Genomic DNA, 18,889 nt, shown 5'->3' with positions numbered 1-18,889 from the left:
ACAATCAGTGACTGTGGGATATTGCAACCATTTTAAGCAATAGGATGGTCCTAAGCACCATTCAATTAGCACCATCAGTGGTGGAATTCAATTTTTTTTACTACTGGTTCGGTGGGTGTGGCTTGGTGGGCATGGTGTGGCTTGGTGGGTGTGGCAGGAGAAGGATCCTGCAAAATCTCCATTCCCACCCCACTCCAGGGGAAAGATACTGCAAAATCTCCATTCCCACCCCATTCCAGGGGAAGGATACTGCAAAATCTCCATTCCCACCCCACTCCAGGGGAAGGATACTGCAAAATCTCCATTCCCTCCCTACTCGTGGGGGAAGGATATTGCAAAATCTCCATTCCCACCCCACTCTGGAGCCAGCCAGAGGTGATATTTGCCAGTTCTCTGAACTACTCAAAATTTCCGCTACCGGTTCTCCAGAACCTGTCAGAACCTGCTGAATAGCACCCCTAGCACCATGTTAAATTCTAATGGCCAGTGAACAAGTGATAATTAAGAGATGACTACCTGTATGAAAATAAAAAGCAAACAATCAAGTGCTGATGGCAAAGTTCTAATAGGTTAGGAGAAAATTGTCTGAATTTTTGACTTCCGGTGTATATAAACCAGTGATTGTAGCCTTTCTTGTGATTCAGCAAATATCCCCCTATATTCATAGCTCCTCCAACTCCTGAAATAAAATCAGAAGACTGCACTATCTGCTGGGACACCGCTACTATTCGATGGAGCACCAGCAACCTGAAAGCAACAGATTCCTTCACACTTGAGTACTGCAGACAGTATTCCCCTGAAGGAGAAGGCCTCAGGTCAGTCTCTTGTGCTTTGAAGAATAGATAAAACGCAGTGGGGGCTAGACAGCTTTTCCCAGGTTGTGTTTATGTCAGAGCAAGAGTGTTTTCTTTTCTGGATTTTCCTACAGAAAATAAGAAATCTATTTTTGCAGAGTTGTGGCCATTCTTCCAGGTGTTAATCTTAGGGTCTATACTCCGTAAATCACAAATACCTGTATTTTGTGCTAGCAGTGAACAAAAATAGTTAGAAACTAAGACCTTCGCTCCTCCCCCTTATTTGGATCACATCCAAGCTATTTGGAGAAGAATGAAAAGGACAGGGGCCCAATTTGATGGGATTAGGACTCCTTTGTTCTTTCCCCATGTATTTAAAAATATCCAGTCTTTCTTTTGCAAACCAAGATTCTTCAAAGCTTGGCAGCCTCCAATGGTATCTGAGGACTGTCCTTCTGTTATATGAGATATAATGAGTTGATGCTTTTCCTAGCTCCTCAAATTACATCATAGCTTTGCAAGTCCTTAGCTCTGTTTTGGTCACCCAGGAATTAATTTGCCATACCATTAATTAAATTATTAATTAAATTATTAATTAACTAATTAAAATGGCAAAATATAAATCTTCTTATGTTTCACCACTACCACCACCACCACTACTCATTCTGGGGGAAAAAAAGATATTCAGGATGTTAATGACCACAAAGATAGATTATCACAATTTTTTTCTTAAACTCTACTTCAGAAAGATTCTGGTTGTGATTGGAGACATGTAGGTAGAAAATAGGGAAGAAGAGGGGGATTATTTGTAGGTGCCAAAAAACCACAGAGTTATATTCTTTCTGTCTTTTTCCTTCTTGTGCTTGCTGCAGTCTTTCAAAAATTATTGTAGCCAATCACTTCCTAAAAGCTCAAGGAAGTATCCTGAAAAACTGCCAGAATTTGTCACGCTTTGATAGTACAATGGAGCTATTCTCTGCCAGCAGCACTGAAAGTGTGTAGCTCTATTTTATAGAATTTTCTACGCAGATAATCTGTAACACTTCAAATGTTTTTAAAGATTGATTTTCTCATTTCTCCTCCAGGATAGAAATATCAGGATTTAACCGTTTGTGATACATTAAAATACATTAAATTCTTGCGATCAGAAGAACTAAGTGAACCGTTTATTCTTTTTGCCAGAAGCAATTTCTTATGTTATATTATCTAATCTAGCCTTCCCCAGCTTGGTGTCTCTACAACGGGTTGGAAAATAGCTCACAGATTGGTCAGTCAATATAGTCAAGGAAAGTTGATTTGATCTCACAGTTATTATAAGGTTCCTGCAGATTTTGGAACACAATTCTCATCATTCCTGACCACTGACCAATCTGTACCCAATTTTGCCCTCCTTCCTACCAAAGTATAATGTCTACTCCAGAATGTAAGAGTTGATCTATTTATATTCAGAACCTGTCCTGAATTAGAATAAACAACTAGCAATTTATTACTTTCTTATTAAACTCCAGAATCTGCTGCCTAATGCAGTGGCTTTATGCTATCTGCTGGACTGATCAACCCTGTTTTAAGAATGAAATTGGGTTGAAAACGTAACCTGCTCTCTGCTGCTTCTGGTTATATCAACGATTAAAAATTAAGTCCATCTCCTTGTGCATAATTTTAGATTATTTAGATTTCCTTGGCCAATAGAATCATATCATGCTGTATCTTGCCATTGGCTGTGGCCAGCAACCTGATTTTTGAGTCAAATTCAGTGCTGGATTTAATCATTTAAGCCCCACACAATTTCACACTAATTATCTGAAGATGAACTTCCTTTGCTGTCCTTTTCCTGTGCCCCAACAATAAGATGCATTTGGTTGCTGTAAAAAAAATGGTCTTTTCATTTCCTATCAGCTGTTGGAAGAAATATCCTTCTGGGTTCAGTTCCAAGTGGGGAAGAAAGACACTGGAAACATGGAGATTGCTTGGAAAGATGGTTTTTAATGGTAGACAGGACAACATGGTTTGAGGTCCTGGGGGAAAAAAGCAGAGATGCTGAGAGTGCCTGAGTTTTATACCCACTCTGGGCTTTTGAATTTGAGTTTGTATTCTGACTGATTGTCAGACTCCCATGCGGCCATGCAGGGGCAACTCTGTAGGCTGTCCTGAGTCCCAAGCTTGGTTGACTCTTGCTGGGTGATGATGTAATGAAAGGGCTTTGGGATTCCTATTATGGCTCTGCCTGAAGGAGGTAGATCTTTGTTATGTAGAATAGACTGGCCCAGACCTTGATGGCCCATTGATAAAGGTGGAGGGTGGGCTGAGTTTCTGCCTCCCTTTTAGGGGAAATATTCTGCCCTTTTAATATTTCCCAAAATATCTCATTTTCCTAGGAGAGGGGTGGGTGCTAACTTCCTACACAGCAACAGAAGATCTTTTAATTCTCCTGATCAATTTAAATAAAGTCCCACTCTTTGTATGTTCACATGCCTTCAAAGCATGCCTTTGAAAATCACCTTGACTTTTGTTTTATCTTGCATTCAGTGACCTGCTGTCTCTTTCCTCATGGGTGCTATATGTGTGCCAGTGCCATCTTTGCCCCCTCCCCCATCCTATTTGCACCTTGGATTTTAAACAGAACACTTTTTTGATTCTTTACCTGCTAGATTCAGAGGTACTATACATCAGGGGTCTCCAACCTTGGCAACTTTAAGATTTGTGGAGTTCGACTCCCAGAATTTGCTGGCTGAGGAATTCTGGGAGTCGAAGTCCAGAAGTCTTAAAGTTGCCAAGGTTGGAGACCCCTGCTATACATAAAGATAGATAACATGGTGTCATGTTATCCAGGCTCCACCCAGGGGTGAAATTCAAAATTTTTCCCTACCGGTTCTGTGGGAGTGGCTTGGTGGGTGTGGCAGGGGAAGGATATTGCAAAATCTCCATTCCCACCCCACTCTGGGGCCAGCCAGAGGTGGCATTTGCCGGTTCTCCAAACTACTCAAAATTTCCGTTACCGGTTCTCCAGAATCTGTTAGAACCTGCTGGATTTCACCCCTGGCTCCACCCCTTCCTGCTTCTGTGAAGGGGTGTATGTGTGTCTTTTAAAACGATGTCAAACAAGCACCACCTCTTATGTGCTTCTGTGAAGAATGGGTGTGACGTTACTTAACCCCCACAGAGTGTGTACCTCAGTAGTGTGCTCCTTCAAATCATTTTGATCCTTGAATCCATATTAGAATCCACATTAATAGTCTGTGAAATGGTGTTTGCTATATTGAAATGTGCCATTCTGTCATCCCTATGCGGGAGAGAGAGCTGCATGAAATTGCTTGCTTCCATTCACTGGAAGCCTAGGTTTGTTTTCTGTGCTGGCTCCATATGTTGGCACTTCCTCAGCGATCTGGAAGAGCAGATTTGTTGTGTGAAAATATTGTGGATGTGGAATGGTGTGTAGGAGGCTACTGATACCAAAGTGCCAAGCCCTGTGCAATGTTACTGCTCTAATCTTAACTAAGGCTGTGGTTCAAGTGATTTCGCTCAGAAGAGAATCCAGAAATTGGACCCTTGATTTTTAAAAATATCTACCAATGAACTCTAAAAATTTCCTTTGCCTTTGATAAAAATCTAGGCAGAAGAGAATGCAGTTTTAACTCCTGGAAAGTACCAAGTTGACAGAGAGTAATGTAAGGTTTGGATAGACTTCTACGAAGGTTTAGAGCAGAGGTCTTCAAACTTGGCAGCTTTAGGAAGTCCACAAGTCTTAAAGCTGCCAAGTTTGAGGACCCCTGATTTAGAGTACTGTACGGATACAGCACCTCTACTGTGATAATTCTTCTTACCCAACATTATATTCTGTATCTTCTGTTCATTCACCTGGTAAACAATGCTGGTACGGCTCTTTCAACATAAAAAAGACTAAAATCTCATTAAATTCTTAACACTCATCCCTAATTCAGAATATCAGACTTCCCAAGAAATGATGTTGCAAGATTTCAGCCATTTTTCTTAAAAGTTGAAGGTCTACAGATCCAGGGGTGTTGCAAATAGACGGATAGCTCCCCCAGGTGGTTATGTTCTCCTTCCTGAACGTTCCTTCTATTCCACCAAGCCAAGTTTAAAAAAATCACGTATTTACTTTACAGCATTGATTTTGTGAGAAGAGTGGTCAAGCCAATTATAAAGAGCTTTAGCTCAGATGAAATCCTAAAAAGAATCTTGGAGTCTTTGAAATTCACCCTGGCTAAAAATCATTCTTTTTGAAGTTAGTGTATAATTCAACATTTTTTTAAAAAAAATAGAGGGAGGTGATGATGAACAATTAGAGAAAATTTATTCTAGTTGCATAGCGACCAATCCTTCATAAGGCATGTGGAAGTAAGGGGATTTTTGGACAACTTACAAACAATGTGTAGTGCTCTAAAACAAAAGCTATGGAGGAAATAATAGATGAATCCCTCTGGATTTTTCAGTTTTTACTGCTTTTGGTGAAATCCTGGCAAGAAAAGCTTGAGCTTTCAAAATGGGGATCAGACAGTGGTTTTTAACATTGTTAAAGGGGTGAGTGTAGGATCTGATTAGCCATACTGTGAACTCTCATTTATTTCTCTCACTGCTGGTTCATCCAATAGGAGGCAACAATACAGAAATTTTTAAAATCTGTTAATCTAAAGTAAATGTCTACACATGCTTTGGAAAACAATCCCTGTCGTGTTTTTTTTAAAATTATTAAGTTTGAGAACAAAAATAAAAAAGAGCAAGTATCAGTTTCAGGGCTTGCCTGATATTACTAAAACATTGTTATAAACTGAAAAGTAGTACCTCCAATACAAGATGTAGTCTACCTGTTTTTTTAAAAAACCTAAAAATAGATTTCTTGTAAAATACATGTGGGGGGAAAGGAATACGGACTAACTTGCATGAGAAGTTTCTTCTTTGCTCTTTATTGATAAAGAACTATTGGTGAAGATCATATCCACAGCCCTATGCTACAAACCAATGAAGATTTTGTCACTCTAATGCTGCAAAATAGTTTCTTTGACTACCCCATGAACACAATCAAGCTCTGATCTTGATAAATTCCATACACTTCAGATATAGCCTAGGAGAATATACAAGAATATAAACTGTATGCAAGAATATACAATATACATATATACAGTATAATAGGCGAGGTTATTTATATTCTATTAGTATCAGAATCCTGTGGCATGAAAAAGAAACATTAAAGATTCTATTTTGAAGATTATGTAATCTAAAATGAGATTTGGAAATTATTTCTGTTGTAACTAATGAATGTCATGCTTGTACTGCTTTCTTATGATAACATGAACTCCTTTATTGGTTCGAGTTATTTATTGGTTCGATTTATATGCCGCCCTTCTCCGGAGACTCAGGGCGGCTTACAATGCGTTAAGCAATAGCCTTCATACTTTTGTATATACCTGCTTAGTAGGGCTTTCGGCCCCCCCCAAGCGGTGTTCTTTTTTATACAAAGTCAGCTTATTGCCCCCACAATCCGGGTCCTCATTTTACCTACCTCGGAAGGATGGAAGGCTGAGTCATCCTTGAGCCTGGTGAGATTTGAACTCGCAGTAATTGCAGGCAGCTGGCAGCTAAGTGCTACTTAACAGCACTTTAGTCCACTGCACCACCAAGGCTCTTAAAGGCTCTTTATCTTATGTTGGTAAAAGTATAAGGCTAATTGCAATTGAGCTTTTGCTTTAAAGGTGTAGCCTCAGGATTTTGCCAAATCCCACTAATTCCTGCTACCGCTATCCAGCTGATCAGCATCATTAGCTGATTATTAAGACACTAGTGAAATATTACAATAATGATATTGCATGATAGTAAACACTTTCTGAAATTGCTTTGCATATTGCATTATGGAGCTCCACAAATTCCATCTAATATAAACTTTGTAGTCATTCCATATACAACTTCAATCTCAATTATTACAGAATCTCTTTATTTCAGAAATGATTGGGAAAAATGCTGTGTGTGTGTTTGTGTGTGGGGTGTGTGTGTGTGTGTGAGAGAGAGAGAGAGAGAGAGACAGACAGACAGACAGACAGACAGTCGGAGATGCTATGGAATGGTTTAATAATTGGAAATTATCTATTGGGAATCATGTGGAGGACAAGTATTTGGTCTCAATTTTGTTCTTCCTGTTTGCCATAATGAAAATACTCACTAATTCACTCCTTTCTAAGTTTTTGGCATGTTCAACCAATATTGTAGTATTAACATTATACATTATACATATACAATATTGTAATATTAACATTATGAGCCACAGTAGCACAGTGGTTAGAATGCAGTACTGCAGGCTACTTCTGCTGACTGCCGGCTGCCTGCAATTTGGCAGTTTGAATCTCACTAGGCTCAAGGTTGACTCAGTCTTCCATCCTTCCAAGGTGGGTAAAATGAGGACCCAGATTGTTGGGGGCAATATGCTGACTCTGTAAACTGCTTAGAGAGGGCTGTAAAAAGCACTGTGAAGCGGTATATAAATCTAAGTGCTATTGCTATACAAAAACACACTTCTACCTCCTTCCTTATCTTTTCCATAGGAAAAAGGATCCAGCTTCTGTCATTTGTTGCTCTTTTTTTGAAGATCGGGCAGAATTTTGAAGGGGGAAAAAATAAGACTTTTTAATATGTCAACCAGGGGTGAAATGCTCCTGGTTTGGACCGGATCAGGTGATCCAGTAGCGATTGTGGCAGGTGGTTCGGAGAACTGAGGCTCTGCCCATCCGCCCGGGTGTTGTTACTTCCTGCTTTTAAAAGGTAAAAAAAAGGCTCTGACAATCGCCCGCCACTGCTGTGATCGTCAGAACCTTTTTTTTTACCTTTTAAAAGCATTTTTTTACAACCTATTCGCCCGAATAGGTTGTAAAAAATGCTTTAAAAAAGTAAAAAAAAAAGTTGGCCACACCCACCCAGTCACATTACCCCCCCCCACCAAGCCACGCCCACAGAACCAGTTGTAACAAATTTTGCATTTCACCACTGATGTCAACCATACATTATTTCTGCTTTTTCAGATCTATAGCTGGAATTCGACAGCCTGAAATAAAGGTTCACCTACAATCAAACGTAAACTATTTCTTCTATGTGAGAGCCGTTAATACCTTTGGAATAAGTGAACAAAGTGAAGCTGCTCTGATTTCAACAAAAGGTAGGTAAACTAAGGAAAACTTCACAACAAATAGAGAAAATGTACAAATATTAATATGTTTTCTTGCATATAGCATACTTTTTTGGTTTCAAAAAAAAGCTGTATATTCAGATGAAGGACCAATAGCCATATGATTGAAACATATTAAAGTGTAGTTAAAGTGTAGTTCAGGTACTTTTGGGAAGACATTTGATGGATTGATGAAACCATTTGCTTAAAATCAGACCTGTGGAACTTTGGAATTATCATGCTAAAACTGTCTATTCTACCCCCCACCCCCCTTGAGACACAAACATGTAGAATTGGCTTATGTCAGCCAGTATCTCACCAGAGCCTTGGAGGTTAGAATGGTTAGAATCAGTGGTGGGTTGTCCCCGGTTCGGAATGGTTTGCAAGAAGCGGTAGTAAAACTGGCGGGAGGCCCCACCCACCGCCCCGGATGTTGTCATCAGCAATCTGTGCATACCATTGCAAACCGGTAGTAAAGGTAAGTAGAACCCACCCCTGATTAGAATGCAGTATTGCAGGCTAACTCTGCCCACAACCAGGAGTTTGATGCTGAGCGGCTCAAAGTTGACTCAGCCTTCCATCCTTCCGAGGTCAGTAAAATGAGGACCCAGATTGTTGGTGGCAATACGCTGACTCTGTAAACCACTTAGAGAGGGCTGTAAAAGCACCATGAAGCAGTATATAAGTCTAAGTACTATCTTCCACTTGATGGAATATTTGATGCAAAGACTGATAGGAAGTTTGCATTTAGTAAAGATGTGTAGAAATACAAAGAAGCGATAAAAGGCTGCTCCATATGTTACATTTGATAGTAAATTGATAAAATGTATAAAAGTATACTATCCCCCCTATATTTAGAATACAAAAAAGAATTATGGCAAAAAAAAAAATCTCTGGAGAACAATTGAAGGCTAGAGTATACAAGGCAGGCTTGGTTTTAATGTTTAACCTTGACTGTTTGGCTTAATTGTATTGTGCACAATAGCTATATGAGCAGAAGGAAGTTTATGATGGGTCATTTCATTGTATTGGGAGCATAAATAGTATTTGAAGGTTGTGACTCTGCAAAAGATTGGATTAATTGCCTTCCTGGATGCTGTTATTCCAGACATTTATCAAAAGAAAATCAAACACATATTCTATATGAGTTGGTAGTGAATACTATATTGGTTGCTTTCCAAGTACTTTGTTTCAGAGGTAAATAGGTTAATGGTCGCTGATTCAATTGGCTGTGCTTTCAGAGATTGTAAGAATCTTTCATAGTGAAATGAGGAAAAAAAATTGATAGATATATTTCATCAGCTTATACCTAACATTCCTAAATCAATCTTGGTTTTCCTACCTTTGTTACCCACAACTATGGCCCCATCTGGTTTTCCTCTAATTATTTCTGTAGCAATAGGATTCTTTATACGCAAGCCATTTGTCTTTAAAAAAAGATCTTGTTTCTAGAGATAGGTGTGCAAATTAAATCCTCATAAATTTCGGTGGCAGATATTTTGTGAAATTCTCCAAATAGGTTTCTGAGTTAAAATGCAGCTCCTTCCCTAGTAGAAACTCCAGTTGTCAATTTTTCTCTGGACCAAAGTCAAGGTGTAATGAATAAGTGTGTTTGAGGGGGAGTAACTATTTCTGATTTATATGAAAAAACAAATCAATAATGAAGATGTTTGTGTTTTGAAAGGAAGCATATAAGAGGGAAAAGGTAAGGTCTCCTTTTAGCTGAACTGAACTCCTGGTAACTTCATGGACTTGGAGATGGACCTTGTCATTATCCCTTCTTTGGGATGCTTTTTCAACTTCCCAGGCTTAATATTTACATTTTTTAAAAGTGTACTTTGTGTACATTTACATGTAAAAAGCCTGATTGGGAAACTTATATATTGTAAAAATAATACTACATTGAGATGGTATTGTGCACATTTACATTTTTAAAAAATCTGTGGAAAATTGTGCACATTAGCTCTGCAAATTAGGCTAAAATGCAAATAGAAAAGGAAGCACTTGTGATTCTTATGAATCATTTTTTAGTTGCTTTTCTCATGTAGGATAGGAAAATAGACCAAATTTATCATGATCCTTTTCCTTTGCTCTTTAGTGCTGAAGGGGTCAGCTCTGCCTTTGAGCATAATGTTCTAATGGTTTGGTGGTTAGTAAAATGAATCCAAGTTTCTAAATTTAGATCAAATCTTAGTCTGGGAAAATGTGATGGTTTTTCCATTGACTTGAATAAAAAAAAATCAGAAATAGCCGCGGTGGTGCAGTGGTTAGAATGCATTACTGCAGGCTACTTCTGCTGTCTGTCAGCTGCCTGCAATTTGGCAGTTCAAATCTCACCAGGCTCAAGGTTGACTCAGCCTTCCATCCTTCCGAGATCCGAAAAATGAGGACCCAGATTGTTGGAGACAATATGCTGACTCTGTAAACTGCTTAGAGCGGGCTGTAAGTCTAAATGCTATTGCTATTGTGTATTAGAGTTGGCTTTAAAGACCCTTATTTCTCAATGCTTAGTTGAAAAAGAAATGGGGAGGCCTACCAATCTCACACAATATTAGACAATAATAGTGGTTTCTATAGTTCTTAATAGTGATTTCTATAGTTTTTACAATACAACATGAACAGCCATTTCCCCCATTCATGAAATGGTGTTTATTTTTTGCCTATGAATTACAATAGGAACAAGATTTCATATAATGAGAGAACTTGTTCACCCTGTACTGCAAGTATCACCCAATGGAACCATGATATCCCTTCCGGATGATTCTAATCTTCCTGGGTAAGTTTTTATTGACTCCTGTTCTTTCTTTCTATTGGATAATATTTTAAACAGGATATGTGGATTAGAGACCATAAAAAAGAAAAGAAAACAGACTTCTTTCATAGAAGGAAAATTCCAACCTCCCTTCCTCCATCCCTCCCTCCCTCCCTGCCTCCCCCTTTCCTTTCCTTTCCTTTCCTTTCCTTTCCTTTCCTTTCCTTTCCTTTCCTTTCCTTTCCTTTCCTTTCCTTTCCTTTCCTTTCCTTTCCTTTCCTTTCCTCTTTTTTCTTTTTTCCACTTCAGGTTAGTTAAATAGCAGCATATGTTGTCATCTTTTAAAAGTCTTTGTTGGGTAGTTTTCTTTGCCAAATGGTTTGGATTCAAGGAATAGAAAACCATCCATTTGGATGCATGTAAATCCATTAAAATATCCGAATGATTTCTGGATTTTTCTTTTTTTTTTCTGCTTTGGTGTGTTACTCTGGGTCCCTCTCCAGCCAGTCTGCAGCACCAACTGGCCCCTGGAAGTTCAATTTTACACATGTTATTTTTGTCCTTTAAATAGCAGGTTGCTTGTGGTCTTGATCAAGATCATGTTTATTACATGCTGTAGAGCTCTGTAACCCTTTCTCCACATATCCCAACTAGTAAACAAGATAGAGGAAGAATGCAGGGCATGTCTTCTGGGATTCTTTCCAATTCTTTTACCAAGCAGAGGATGTTTCTATTTTGTCTGTGTGATGAAATAACACGTTACATCTGCGTGTGCATTTTTTGCTGTTTCCCAATGACGCATTCATGTATGTGTACGTCTCATTGGAAGCACTGGAGGACTATATATACTCTACTCAGGGTCATGTAATTTGGAGGGAAGGGACTTTCGTACTAATAGATGTATTCTAAATTATTTTCCAATTGACTCTCCCAGAAAGATGAATTGGAGGAATCTGAAGGGGATTTTCAAACCCAACCTCCTTCTGCCAGCATCTCCCCACCACGCCAAATGCAATCTTATTCTGTTTGTTCTTGGAGAGTTGTTCAGTTGACAGAGTTCTGAGCCCCTTCTTATTTCTTTAATTCCCACTTTCCGTTGGCTTGGAAAACATAGCATGTTAGCAGGAGTGGTGTTCAGTGGTGGGTTCCAACCGGTGTTACTACCGGTTCTCTTTGCGCATGCGCTTTGCGTGCGATCGGTTGGGTTTCTGGCCAGCTGAGGTACTGCAATCCACTCTGCCGCACCTGTCAGCTGGGCTAAAAATCAAGAAATAAAGGTAGGAATAAACCGGGGGCGGGCAGGAGGGCCCAGCTCCCAGTCACAGAGAACCAGTTCGGTGACATCACATCATCATCGTTACCGGCTCGGCCAAACCGGGCTGAACCGAGAGCAACTCATCATTGGTGGTATTCACTTACCTTCACTACCGGTTCACAAATGTGAGTGCACCTGCCACCTCCGCACATGCGCAGGGCCTTCCATGCATGCGCAGGCATCAAAACGGGACGTGATGACGTCCAGGTGGGTGGGCGGAGCCTCCTGCAGCAGCCGCTACCAGTTCGTCCGAACCGGATAGAACCGGCTGAATACCACCACTGCGTTAGGGAAAGCCTCTGGAATTCTTTTCCACCCCTATACCAATAGTAGCCATAGGAAGTGCCTGCATATTTCTTCTGTGTAATGAAATTACATATTGCATCCATCCATACAGACTTTCTCTCCAGAGATGACTCAGGATGTGTGAATATATGTTGCCTGGGTATGTTAGTAGTATTGGGGTGTATGCAGATGTGTTGTGTATGTGTGAGAGAGGGGCTAATCAGAATGGAGATATATGCGTTGCCTGTATGTGTGGGGGTGGGTGGGGGGGGTGCACATGTGTTGCATTTGTATATTTCTATTCTCCACTCGTGTACATCTACGTCTATTTGTGCCCAAGCAGGTGAACAGGGTAACCTGCTCCACTCTAAACCACATCATCTGGAAGAAGAGAGATTTATGAATCAACAAACAAATTCTAAGCTATTGCCCACCTGCATATGGGGAATTTAAACTGGATTTTCTTTCTCTGGATTGGGACTATTATTAAACTCAATCTTTCTTTTGATGACTTCTCTTCTCCAGTTTTTCTTTTGTTCCGTTCTGTTTCCATAAAGGTGTCCTTCTGACAGACATCAGAGTCTTTTTACATCATTTATTTCTTATCTTTCTATTGGTTCTGAAAGGGGAAAGGGGTTTTCTCTCACTCCAAACACTGCTAAGCCAGAGATAGGTTTTAGCAGGTTCTGACCAGTTCTGGAGAACCAGTAGTGGAAATTTTGAGTAGTTTGGAGAACCGGTAAATACCACCTCTAGGTGGCCCCGCCCCCATCTATTCTCTGCCTCCTGAGTCCCAGCTGATCGGGAGGAAATGGGGATTTTGCAGTAACCTTCCCCTGGAATGGGAAGGGAATGGAGATTTTACAGTATCCTTCCCCTGCCATGCCCACCAAGCCACACCCACAGAACCAGTAGTAAAAAAAATTGAAACCCACCACTATGCTAAACCAGGTTATGGTGAAAAGCTAGGAGGCTTGAAACTTCTTTAGTGTTTGAGCTGGCATGGTTGTTTTGGAATGCAAGGCCACTTTTCTTTGTCATCTCTTTGTGCAGAAGCCCACCAGTGTTGGGTGAGCTCTTGCCTGCTCAAGGATGGCATTACTGGGAAATCACCGTCAGTGATTGTGGAGCTTACAAGGTTGGGATCTGCTCTTCAACACTCCTAGAAAGTAGTGACCTGGGACAGAAAAGCAATTCTTGGTGCTTACATTGCTCCAGCAAAACAAGGTAATACGAAGATGCTCCTCATTGAAACTTCTCGGAATGGAATGGAATGGAATAGAATAGTATAACAGAGTTGGAAGGGACCTTGGATGTTTTTCTTCGGTAGTGGGCACAGATGGTCTTTTGAAATTAATGCCCAAATTTGGAGCAGAAAGTTGAATTTTTCCAAATTTTCCCTAGTCAGATGCATCTGTGTCTGAGAGGGAGGGGGGCATTTCAAATAAGTCAGGAAGGCAGAAATCACTGAGTGTAAAAAGTGGGAAGGCTTCAGCATTGCTGACACAGCTCCCATCTCCTTGTTGTGGTTCCGTTGCCTGAGCCTGGGCTATCGACAGATGCAGACTCTGAGAGTGAGGGAGAGGAGTTGGCAAGGCCTCCCTCTCCAGGACCCTCCTCTCTGGCAATGCCTCTGGAGGACACCGAAGGCCAAACGATAGACTCAGAGCCAAGCACGTCCCCGCAGCCACAGGTGGACAGCGACGAAGAAGGTAAGTGCTGTCTGGACCCACGGCATAGGCACAGGGAGAAGCATGCACAGCAGAGGCGAAGGCATGCCAGAGATTAGTTGAGTCACTGGACCACACCCCACAGGGTATAAATGTGGGTGTGGTGGCCGGTTCAGTTTGTGACGAGCAAAAACTGGAAATAATCCATGATCTCTGCGTTACTGGACTTTGCCTGCTTTATCGGACTGCATTTGGATTAATCCTTGTATTGTTGAAACTCTGCCTGTTTTATCGGAATGCTTGCAGTCTAATCTTTGTTTTGTGTGAGTAAAGTCTGAATTGGCAGCTAGCTACTGGGTTGCTGCCAGCTTTATCTTCAAAGAGTTTTGTCGTGTGGCTTATTAACTCCGGGCCATCTGTGGGGGTGCGTGTGTGGTATGGGGACAGAACACTCCTCTGATGGACTTCCTCATCCAAATGAACGAGAGAGTGCTCCACAAAAACAAAGTAAGTTTCTTAAAAAAGAGAATTGATAGCAAAATAACAAGTTGGAAGTAATAGTCATAGAATATTAGCGCAAATGAGAATAAAAATAATCCCCGTCAGAAGCAGAGAAGATAACTTGTTTCAAAATTTCCAGGGCTGCCCTGGAAACAGCGAAGGACCAGCCCAGAGTGCCTCTGCCAGTGAAAGTGGAGCTCCATTTTTACTGGCAGGGGATTATAGGAGGCCATCACAGCCAAAAACGGAGCACACAGGGGCCACGTGCACATCTCCCAAGCTCCGTTTTCACTGGCAGAGGGTTGCAGGAGGCCGTCACAGCTGAAAACGGAACCTGAGAGCCCATTTTTGCAGGCAGAGCGCTCAGGCTAACACAGGTGCCCCCAACATAAGTAATGTTGAGCTGGCCACGCCCACTCCGGCCCTCCTCATGCAACCCTCAATGAAATCGAGTTTGACACCCCTGGTGTAATAGCTCTCATGGTCAGACAATAACTCCTTATTTTGAGTTTGTGTTTGAATAAATTTACATCTGCTTCCCTATGATAGACTTTCAAGTATTGGAAGACTGCTATCATGCTTTGCTTTTATCTTCTCTCCTTTAGGCTAAACATATCTGGTTCTTATAACCAAGTTTCATAGGATTTGACTTCCATGTGCTTCTCCATTTTTGTTGTTTTTCTCTGCACTGTTTCCACTTCCTCAGCATCCTTTTTGTATTTTGACTAAAACTATCACATCCCATAATCTTAACATTACCCCATTGTTGATATAATCCAAATTTCATCCATCGGTTGTTTCTACTAGATTATATTCTCTTTCCTGCATTAGGATTTCTTGTTTTTGCCTGTTTCCATACTTCCGTTGGAAGTTTTTCATCAACATCCCCATGCTGTTTCATTTATAACTGAAATTGAACAATTTGTAAACAAATTTGAATGCAAGCTTTCATCTCTCTCTCTCTCTCTACGAGAATGGGATGAACAAAATTTCACCATAAAGTCCTCTTCCTGATTTTCTGGTTGTATAATTTTCATTAACTGAAATAGGAGCAGAGCTTTGAACCCTTGCAATTTGTTGTTGTAATGAATCCTCCAACCATGAGATCCATCTGTCTTATCCTGGGGCAATTTGCTGCCTAGTTAATACATTGCTCCCACGGCTGCTTCGCTCGAGGTCATCCTGATGATATAACTGGTATTGGGAGCGAAAGAGAGACCAGTTTCCTTGGACGGAATCCAGAACTTTGCAATGCTGGATGATCGTTAGCTAGGAATAGTACTCTAGTGATATACTCTGTCTCGTTTTTCTGGCAGATAAGGTCACATTGTGGTGGTTTTCAGACTTCTCTTCTCCATATCTAATTAGTATTTTTAATTTAGCACTCATCATCCATTGAAAAGGGTGGTTAGTATCTGTAATACTGTATTTCAAAATGAGTGCTTAATGAAATGAAGTGCAGCATATATACTTCCTTAGTAATTATTTCAGCAGCCTATAAGAATGAGCATCTTGATTAATACTATGGTGATCCTTATTTCTGTGTGGAAATGCATATGTAAAGTGAGATATATGGGGATGAGTAGGTGAGACCTAGAGTATTCTCCCTCAGGCCCCATTGTTAGATTCCATACAGAAAAAATACTGGAATCTATATAGCCCATTTGTCATCCTATACTGTAGGTTAATTTAGGTTAACCGGTAGATTAACACCCCCCTCAATCTCTGCTTCCCACCCATCCATCTTCTGTTGTCATATTGATGTATTCTCATTTTCTTGTTCATTGTTTTCTTGTTCTATTATTTTACTTCTGTTTTGTTTACACTTCTTTCTATTTCTTCCTTTTTATTGTTGTAAGCCACATAAAGAAGCCCCGTGGTGTGATGAGTGCCAAATAAATTAAACAAATAATATTGTTAAACAACATCGTTAAAGAAATAACATTTATTAACAAAATAAATAAATAAATCCCTTAAACTAGTTCTAACATTAAAATATGCCAATGGGTTTAGGGAGCAAAATGTTACAATAATCAGCAAATGTGCCTTGCCTGTTTTCCTAAGCTTTGTGTTTCTGTGTGGAGGATAGAGTCCAGAGAAGACACAACTTCTTCTTATCTAACAATTGCTTTTGTACAGTCAGTCCTGTATCTAGAAGGAAGAGAGGCAGTGGTGGGTTGCTACCAGTTTGCTCCCGCCTGGATGCTTCTGTACATGTACAGAAGCTTCGCACGCACGAGCAAACTGGTAGCAAACTAAATTGAAACCCACTACTTAAGAGAGATATATCATCTTGCTTATAGGCAATACATGATGCAGAGCTGCCCCTCTCTTGATCTGGTATCCTTTTAATTTGTTGAGTTGCAATTCTCCTAATTCCTAGTTAGAATAAAAATTCCCCACCTGAAACCTGCCTGAGACTGCAAGTAAATGCAGAGCAATGCATTTGGAAGGACATGAAGCAGATAAATGATATATAATATCCCAAAGAGTATACAATAACTGAGAAAATAGGTATTGCTTTTCTTGACTGAAATAAATCCACAAATGATCCTGTGTATATATTCTAATTAAATTATGTTCTTATTCAGGGTTTTTCTCATTGCAAAAGAGAAATGTTGGAATGCATTGTTAAGCGATGGGATTCCAGATCCTTATTCCTAAGATCTAAAAATAGAGTAACCTATTGAGATCTCTTTCTAAACAGGTGGTGGAGTTGTGCATAGTACTTTTCAGATCTCAGAAACTTTTTTGTTGATCCAAGGAGTCGGTTACAAATTGGCCTTTGCAGTCAGGTTGGCATTAGATGAGATTTAGATAGTGTTGGACTAAACAAATTCTGTGATGGACCTTTGCCATAGATTTGTACTGATTTTATATTTTTTTACTCTTTGCAGTTCTGCATTTAAAGTTCTGCACAATGGCGAGATGAGTGAAATTATTGTGACTGAACAGCCTGCCCGGATTGGCATCCTGCTAGACTACAACGCTGGAAGACTCCTATTTCTCAATGCAGAAAGAGGGCAGTTGCTGTCTGCTATCAAATACAAATTCACTAAAGCAGCTTATCCTGTTTTTGTACTGGAACAATCAGGGTTTCTCAACCTGCATACAGGCATGGAACTACCAGAATTTGTAAAGCAAAGCTGAACATTCTCTTCCGAATCACATACAAAAGAAAAAAAAGAAAAAGAAAAAGAAGAATTTGGTAAAAAGACTTGAGATGGATTTTTGTCTTGATATTCAATGCCCATGATTCAGAGAGACACTCAGAGTGTTTGGTGGCCTCTATAAGAAGGCTCTATAAGCCTTCTATTCAGAAATACTGCACACACAAACAAACAAACAGAAACCCAGAAATGGTGGGGAAGTTTCAAGAGCAGATCAAAGAAGCTCTCCTTAAGAGAAAAAAAAAAAAACCCTGAGAAGCTAACAGAGTACATGTAATCCACCCACAGGCCTGCAAAGTATTTGGATGGTGCCCAAATTCTTTCCCCCAGTTATTTCTATTCACTGGAATCATGTGCTCAATGCTCACAGAGAAATCCTAAATAGAATCTCACTACTTAACTATTTTTCATGCACTGTGTTGCAGGTATCAAATTACTTTCTGGAGGAAAAATGTTTATGTTACTATATTAATATTCATGATATATTAAAATAATGGATTAAATATTAAATATTAACATTAATTAATGCCCAAATATGTGATATGCTCATGCAACACCTATTGGCTGAAGGATACTAGAAGCTTCTTTTTCATTAGTTCCTTGGTTTAAGGTCCAACACAACTGGCAAGACCAAGCAAGCAAGAACAGACAGATTTCAGGAAGGTATTTTTAATGCTAATCAGAAGTAAACATGGAATTTTGGAAATGCAAATAAGAATTTTCTACCTTCATTAACAGTACATTAAAACCAGTCAAGCTTCTCTGAGAAATCTGAAATGCACCTTTTCAGATTTCTCTCCACTTGTGCGTTCTGGATTTATGTGATTTTTATTTATTCAAGACATTTGTATAGCTGCCCATGAGTGGCGTGGTTGTCTAGAGGTTGTCTCACCTCACAATCAAGAGGCTGTGAGCTGGATCCTAGGTAACGGTAGATATTTCTCTGAGTGCAATGAGTAATAGTCTTCAAACTCTGTGTAGGTGTCAGGAAGGGCATCCAGCCAATAAACGCTCAAACTCCATTCAGTTGCCTCATCTCCATTCCAATGCATATGCAAGTTTTGGTGTATTTGGGTCTTTTCCCGTGTAAGATTGAGAATATCTTGGCGACGTTTAGATGAGGTCCCACTCATCATCTTCAGGCTGGTGTCTTCGGCTTTGTGCTTGTGCAAGTAAAGCATGATCGGAGCCTCTGTCTCTCTATAAATACTGTTGGGGAGGTGTGGGGTGCTGG

The 18,889-nt window shown here is 40.1% G+C and overlaps 1 protein-coding gene across 1 annotated transcript in view; it reads left to right on the top strand.

Moving 5' to 3' along the window:
* Positions 1-18,677, top strand: part of CMYA5 (cardiomyopathy associated 5) — a 68,019-nt gene extending 49,342 nt beyond the window's left edge. Inside the window, exons 9-13 of the mRNA XM_034441052.3 lie at positions 668-815; positions 7,820-7,953; positions 10,639-10,738; positions 13,368-13,541; positions 17,383-18,677. Coding sequence (XP_034296943.3) covers positions 668-815; positions 7,820-7,953; positions 10,639-10,738; positions 13,368-13,541; positions 17,383-17,635 — 809 coding nt within the window. The 3' untranslated portion in view covers positions 17,636-18,677. The remainder of the gene's footprint in view (positions 1-667; positions 816-7,819; positions 7,954-10,638; positions 10,739-13,367; positions 13,542-17,382) is intronic.
* The last annotated feature ends 212 nt before the right edge of the window (positions 18,678-18,889 follow it).

Source organism: Pantherophis guttatus, chromosome 2, assembly GCF_059756535.1.
Source record: "Pantherophis guttatus breed Tessera chromosome 2, ASM5975653v1, whole genome shotgun sequence".
In the NCBI taxonomy this organism is placed as follows: domain Eukaryota; kingdom Metazoa; phylum Chordata; class Lepidosauria; order Squamata; family Colubridae; genus Pantherophis; species Pantherophis guttatus.
This window is presented reverse-complemented; position numbering and strand designations above follow the sequence as displayed.